Source organism: Carlito syrichta, unplaced genomic scaffold, assembly GCF_000164805.1.
Source record: "Carlito syrichta isolate Samal-C Ts95f unplaced genomic scaffold, Tarsius_syrichta-2.0.1 Scaffold307953, whole genome shotgun sequence".
NCBI classification, from domain to species: Eukaryota; Metazoa; Chordata; class Mammalia; order Primates; family Tarsiidae; genus Carlito; species Carlito syrichta.
Window position 1 is genome coordinate 218532 of NW_007252049.1, and position 7510 is coordinate 226041.

At 50.6% G+C, this 7510-nt stretch overlaps 1 protein-coding gene across 1 annotated transcript in view; it reads left to right on the forward strand.

The window, feature by feature from the left end:
- The first annotated feature begins 220 nt into the window (after positions 1-220).
- CUNH16orf78 (chromosome unknown C16orf78 homolog) overlaps positions 221-7510 on the forward strand; it is an 18073-nt gene continuing 10783 nt past the window's right edge. Inside the window, exons 1-3 of the mRNA XM_008064724.1 lie at positions 221-379; positions 3527-3643; positions 4196-4325. Of these exons, the coding sequence (XP_008062915.1) occupies positions 221-379; positions 3527-3643; positions 4196-4325 (406 nt within the window). The remainder of the gene's footprint in view (positions 380-3526; positions 3644-4195; positions 4326-7510) is intronic.

Genomic DNA, 7510 nt, shown 5'->3' on the forward strand with positions numbered 1-7510 from the left:
TCTGACCCCAGGGTCCAGCCGCCAGGCCTGACAGTGACCTCACAATCACTGCCCAGACCCCCGCCCTTAAGGTCAACATCCCAGTTTCTTGCCTAGCTCTGCCCTTTCTGTTCACACCTAGAGGCCACGCACTACCTGCTTAGTCACCCAGCCATCCAGTCAAGACAGAGGTATCCAGAGAGGGAGAGGGCGCCAGCAAGACCTCAAACAAGACCCTGCAATGTCAGAGCTGTCAGAGCTACCAGAGCACCTGAAGGACGTGATGCCCACGGAAAGGAAATCCATGTGGAGGACTGCCGAGGAGAGGAGAATGTCTGACCTCACCCGGGTGCTGGAGTGGCTGGAGCGGAGGCAGGGGAAGAAGAAGCAAGCTCTCACGGTGGGTACCGCCTGAGCAGTTGCTGGAAGACGATTCAGGACTGCTGCCATGGGGAGACATTGGACTCTCCTGAAACAAAAGACAGGATAGTTTTCGAGAGCTGGGGTGAGCTAGTGGAAAATGTCTGGGGAGGTGGGTTTCTAGGACTAGGCAGTCTGTGTTTGCTAACTGGCACTTATCAAAGTCAAGGTCCCACCTTCTCACAGAGACTGGGAGACTGGGACACAACCTTCCTGATCATATTTCAAAGGGATGGCTTCCAGGTCCTTGAGAAAAATATTCCTGAGCTGTAAAACTGACAAGAGTCTGAGAAAATATTTATATATCGAAAGGACAGAGAAAGCATTTGCAAGTGCAAGTTTTCTAAAGTAAATGCTCTAAGAAAAATCAGGCCAGGGGCCTACCATCAGGAAGCAACCTGTCTAAAGTTTAGTCCAGCTGGCGAGAATGTTAGTCTAGGTTAGGGTCTGAGAAGGGCCAAGGGGCTTCTGGGCGTTGGTGTTGGAAGGATAGGATCTTTCACACTGTCCCCAGCCACTTCCCTCTTGGTGACGGAGTCAGGGTCAAGGGTATTCACGCTCCACTGTCACTATCCCCACGGGGACTCCTACTAACGTACCTCCTCCTTCGCGCTCTGCTTCAGAGCTCGTTCTAACCTGCCCTTTCCTCTTTCTCCACAAACTGTAGCAATCAGGTTTGCCTCAGTTTCCCCCAGAGCTCCCCGCTGGTCAATCATCTATAAAGAACCAGACCATGTCCTTGGAAAGTAGTTTCCTCTGCAGAGGATGCTACCTGGTCTTGAATCCCCTGACCCTGGAGCAAAATGAGTGGAAAGCGGCATTCCTAGTGACAGTGCTCACCAGATTGCTAACTTCTAACCTTTCCTGTGAACCGGGACCTGTCTCAGCATCGTACATGGTTATCTCCTCACCTGCTCTCAGCCAGGCTACAATGTGGCGCCATATTATTCCCTATGGAAAAATAAGGAAGGCAAAGAGAAGTCATTCTCTTGAGGCCATGGAGTTAATAGAGGGCAGAGCCAGCACTGACCCTCACACGTGTCCAAGTCCCAGCGACTCCTGGAGTCAACTCCCACCCACTCTGCTCCCCTCAGCCAGCAGCCCCCACCTTCCAGGAGAGAGCTTTCTGTTTATGTGCTTACTCCTCACTTGCAGTCAGAAAGACCTCGAGTGCCAACTCCACCAGACATACTGGAACACATCTGATGAACGCGCTCTGCCCCAAGGTGCTGACGATTTAAGAAGAGCCCACCTCCTGCCCGATGTTGGTGGGGGGCTGACTGCTCATCCTCTCAGAACTCAATTTTATACCCATCACAGAAATTAAATTCACTTGCATGACTAATATGCTCAGGTCCATCTCCCTTCACCAGGATTATATTCCAATAATGTTTTCACAGTTTTACCTTCTATGCATCTGACTTTTATTGTAAATAATTTTGGACCCAGAGAAAGAACAAGTTTATACCAAAAATATGGTTAAGTCATTGAGCATCATTACCCTTCCCAGAGGAAACTCTCAAGAAAGAGGGTGGCCCTTCTATAACAGGTCTCAGACAGCAGCAGATGGCAGGGGACCCGCTAGTAAAGACCCCTCCCAGGACCTCTCTGTCTTCCTCTCTTCTCTCCCTGGGTCAGGCCTGGCTGTCCAGGCTTCTCCCCTTTCAGACTGCTTCATGGCGGACCCCTTGCAATCCACTTGGCATCAAAGAAGACCCTGAGGCCCAAAGACCCCTGAGACCACCGAATCCACACATGTTGTAGTTTCCTGGGTCTAAGGCATCACCACATCATTTTCAACCGGTTTCCCCAAAGGGGGGTGTGTAGGGAGCTACTCAGGTGACCCTGCCAGAGAGGTTGGGGATTGTTGGGAGATGGTGGAAGGAGGACCACCTAGAGGAACCGGCCTCATCCTCTCTTCTCTTGGCCTGAAAATGCAGCCCTGGCCCCCACTTGCACCCTCTTTCCTCACTACACCAAAGAAAATCCCAACGTTAGCCAGCAGCGCCTTCCTTAGAGAGCAGTTTGCCACAGGGAGGCTTCCACCCGCACTCACAGCCAGCACATCAAAACATCCCTTCTTCCACCCCAACAGTCTGTCCCACATAATTCATGGAGGGCTCTGCCTTAATGCAGCGATTCATGTATTTCTTGCAGTAAGCTTCTGAGGCAGGTCTTACTACTACCACCCCCATCTTTCAGGTGAGGACCCCAAGCCACAGGGAGAGCAGGGGCTCACCCAGGGTCCCTCAGCCACTCACCAATGGGCAGCGCAGGAATCCGGCCCAGGCATTCTGCAGTCTGGCCAGCCTCTCACACCCAGGAGCAGCACACTCCCAGGGGAGACCCATGGGCTTCGACTTTTCCATGATGTTCAACATCCCACCTCACCCTTACAGACTGGGTGAAATGCTTCCTGGATGGCCCACCCTGCATGTGCCTCACAGGCTCCTCCCCTGTGGGACCCGGAAGAGCTCTAATAATCCCGTGCTCCTTCCTCCACTGTGGGAGCTGGAAGGGCAGGAACACGCCCTGTGCAAGGAATTCAGTTCAGGGCAGGGTGTGCTTAGCTCCAGGAAAGGCTCCATGGAGTACCTGGGAAAGAGATTAATTGTGACCACCACTCCGGGAAGACAGGATAGGGTAGGAGTGAGGCGAGGAGGGTGGGGTCTTGGGGACTCAGAAAGAGTCTGGCTGGGAAGAGGCCTAGAAGTCTAAATCAGCAGGACCTGCCCCCAGATAAGGCAGCCTTACTGTGGTTCCAGACAGGAGGTCAGGGTGCAAAAGTCACAGCTAGAAAAGCCACTTGGGGGCTGGAAGGAAGTTCTACCGGATTGGGGCGTGGGACCCTTATGTGGAAGGCGATGAGGAGTTTGAGATGGATTCTGAGATGGAGCGGAACAAGACCAGACCTGAGGCTTTGGAGGTGGTGACATGAACGCCAGGGCGTGTATGACACGGACACCCTGGCACGGTCATAGACAGAGAAAGGAGCACTAGAGTGTGGGCTAAATTTGGGGGAGGGGTGGGGAGTCTCTTGCCCCTGCCTGGGAGGTGTCTTCTGGTGGGCCAGAGAGAAGGTGTCCCCGCAAGGGCCGCTGCAGGCTCTCTTCTCATGTTTTTTCAGAAGCAAACACTCAAGGTGGAAACAGTCCCTAAAGCAAATAAGAAGGAAGAAAAGAAAATCAAAGGCATCCTGAAAAAGCAGGGTGAGGACTACCAGGCCGTGACGTCTTCCGAGCAGGCAGCACAGCCACTGCCACTCCCACAGGCACGTACCAGAAGCTTCCTCCCACTCTCAGCTCTCCGGGTTGAGAAGGGAGTCCTCTCCTGAGTGGCATCTGGCTACTTCTTCAAGTTTAAGGCTCTGAAATCCACTCCTGCCCTACGCCAACCCCAGACAAATGCCCCACCTTCCCAACCCCAACCACCCTATCCAGTTGCCCCAACACACCTTTGCCTCCCTGAATCGAGTGTTTTCGGCAGGAGCTCCATCTTGGCCTGCCCACCTCTCTCCTCCAAAACCATTCAGGAATGCCATCTGAATGATGACAACTTCAGGGCCCCCTGAGGGCCAGGCCCCATCTAATGTCCCCAAGGGCCCCCCTGAGATATGGGGGAAGGAGAGGGAGGTGTTAGTAAACTCACCGAGCCTGTTCCTACCCCTCCCACCCCTCCCAGATCCAGGGCAGCTCCCTCCTTGTCACCTTTCAGCAAACCCTTGAAATCATTTCAGGGCAGGGAAGGCTGAGCCAGACCCTGCAACCAGGGTGAACTTCTCTCCTGCTCCCTCCAGGCCTCAGGACAAAGCTCCAAGAAGGACGAGGACACCATCATATACCAAAAACCCTACGGTGTGGAGAAGAAGGGGAAGCGCATCAGCATCGTCCCTGGCAACTACGGCAAGGAGGGCTCCAGGAAGTCTGGTAGGGAAGAGTCCATCCTGGGAGGCCGGAGTGGTCCTCCATGAACCACCACCCTTTAGAGGAGCAGGAGGCTCACATCGTTCTCAGGGCCACAGCATCCTCATCAATTCAACTACTGTGCCCAGGAGTTAGAAATTACAGGGGAGCTCTGTAGGTACCACACTGGGGGCCGCAGTTGGCCAGCTGGTGTGACCTGGGCAGGAAGCAAGTGGCTGTCCAGGCTCTGACTCCCCAGTTGTTCTTTTCCCAGGAGCCAGCATAGTGTGTCCCAAGCTCCTGGAGTCATGTGGGTGACATCAAGCTCATGAGTTCCAAATTATCAAATTGATGCAGGTACTGAGACAATGTCTGCCACAGAAGGGACCATACCTGTGGGCCTAAAACCTGCTAGATATTGCTCACACCTAGGAAGGGTTAGGCTTAGGTTGTGCCAGACCCTCAGTTCCAAAGACTGTCTGGGTGCAGATCCTAGCTCCAGCACTCCGTAAGGAACTCAGAGCTGTATAATCCTGGGCAGGTCACTCCGTCTCTGGGGTCCAGTTTTCTCATCTGTAAAGAGGGACGATAAGATTAATTGCCTCATAGTCTAAGGGTGGGGTTTAAGCAAGATGATGTAACACATGTGGCCTGGCCCTGAGGAGGTGCTGAGTAAATATTGATGGCTACTTCTAAGTTAGAATTTTGCTAAAATTTCCAACGGGCTGTATTGTGGTGTTGAAAAAACAGGCGCACACGTTGTGTCTGACCTCTTGGGACAGTGATATAAGGTAAAAGAGAAATCTGGAAAAAATTCCAAGTAGTTCAAGAGAAAAGTGGGCAGGACCCCTTGAGCAGGGGCTTTCAGTTCTCCGGTATAAAACTGCCTTCATCATGCCCCCAAATCTCTTTTCCCCTTTTCATTTACTATACTAAAACCATTGAAACCAAGCTGTAGTCACTTGCCTCTGAGATCTCAGTGCTATTACTTTAACAAAGCATAGAATTCTGGACTGAATCCTAGAATAGCACTTTCATGGAAAAACTGGTGAAAAGCAGAAAAGCTCTGTAATGTACTGATGTTTATTTCTTAGTCTTGACAAATGTACTGTGATTATACAAGGTATTAACATTCAGGGAAAGCAGGTGAAGGGTGTATGGGAATTCTCTTTATTTTCTTTGCAACTTTTCTGTAAATCTGAATTATTCCAAAGTAAAAAAGGTTTGTTTAAAAAATAAAACTAAATTGATGTGTGCCCTATGGTAAGCCTCGTATCTCTCCCAAATTTTCTGTGACTCCCAATGTCTTGTGTGGCTCCAAAGTCTTGGTCCTGCCGGGCCCAAGAGCTGCTGTATATCTTGCTTCCAGTGTCCATTCTCCTCTCCATGCCAACCCAGAAACAAAATAGCCCTATGTATGTGTACACTTTGTGTTTCCATAAAAGAATACCCAAGTCTGGGTAATCTATAAAGAAAAGAAAATTATTTTGGCTCACAGTTCTGCAGACTATACATGAAGCGTGGTGCTGGCATCTGCTTCTGGTGAGGCTTCAGGAAGCGCATAATCATGGTGGAAGGTGGAGGGAAGCAGGGGCACGTCACGTGGTGAGAGGGAAGAGGCGGTACCAGACTCCTTTAAACAACCAGGTCTTGTGTGAACTCTTAGAGCAAGAACTCACTCATTGCTGCAGGAATGGCACTGAGTCATTCAACAGGGATCTGCACCTGTGACCTAAGCTCCGCCCAACAGTGGAGACCACTTTTCAACATGAGACTTGGGGGAGGGAGAATATTCTAACTGTATTATCCTGTTTCCCTGATTTCTCATCAAACCTCTCACACGAGGCCTTGGTGTGGAAGCAGACTTTACTGCAGGTGTGGGAGCAGCAGAGGGAAAGACTTTCATCACAGAATTATACCACAAACTAATCAGCGGTTGATTTGTTCTTCAAAGTCCTTTGTCCCCTGCCACCAGATTTTCCCTGGCTTCATTTTTTTTTGCAGGAAGTAGCCTCCTGATGTTTTTCTCAACTCCAAGAGTGGGTAGGGTGAGACAAGCCAGGAGCTCGGGACACAACATTTCAGGAGGTGCTCACTGCCAAGAGCCAGTCTTGCACCTGTGTAACCCTGAGGGTGAACACCTTCTTAAATCTTGCCCCGGGCACCTGCTTGCCTCAGTGAGAGCCCTGGCCCTGCTCAACTCTCCTTTCTCTCTCTTTCCTCTTCTCTCTCGTCCTCTTATGCCTTCCCTACCCCCAAACATTCCCATTGGCTATTTACTTGTTTCATTTGTCTTGTTCCACACTCAAAGTAGTCTACCAGGAGATTTTCCTAAAGAAAATTAGTTCCTTCCCTAAAAGAAACCCATGCCAGTTGATTAAATGATTATTTTCATCTCATTGCACGAAGTTGCCAGTAGAACAGGATGACTTGCCAGTCATTTGGTCCTCTGCAGTTTCCTTTTTCTCCCTTCCACCATCCAAGACACATCCACCCTGTCAGAGAATGGAGAAGCCTTGTCTCTCCTGATGTAATATAACCAATGGCCACTTGGTGGCAGCAAATGGGCCAGCCAGAGTGCAATAGGTGCTCAGAGGCACCTAGGCATCCAGTTGAAGTACCCAGAACCTAGGCAGAGGTGAGCCTGGAAACCGTCAGGAAAGCCTTCTGTACAGACTGGCAAGAGGCCTAAACTGAGCAGGCCTGATCTGAATTGAGAAACAAGTTCAAGACAAAACAACCCATAGAAAAAGCACAGAGCTAGTCACATACATCCTGCCAGTGTTGGCTTGAGCTGCCACAGACAATGCAAATTCTGCGTGCCTCCTGTTTTATGCACCACCTCAGAGAATGATACTGGTACCCTCTTAATGTGGTGGCCCAAGTTGGAAGCCAGAGACTATCTTATTACTTCTCCTTCTCCTATCCTTCATGACCAGTTACAAGATCCTCTAGCTTCTGTTTTAATATATTTACTCTCTTTCTCTTCCTCTCCATTTCCACAGCCATTATCTTAGCTTATCTCCCTGATCCTTTTCCACTATAAGAATGTCTGAAGCCGGACTCAGTGGCTCAGCCTGCAATCCCGTGCCTTTGGGAGGCTGAGGTGAGTGGAATGCCTGAGCCCGCGGGTTCGAGACCCGCCTGGGCAACTTGGCGAGACCTCATCTCTACAATAAATCAAAAAATCAGCTGGGCATGGTAGCACC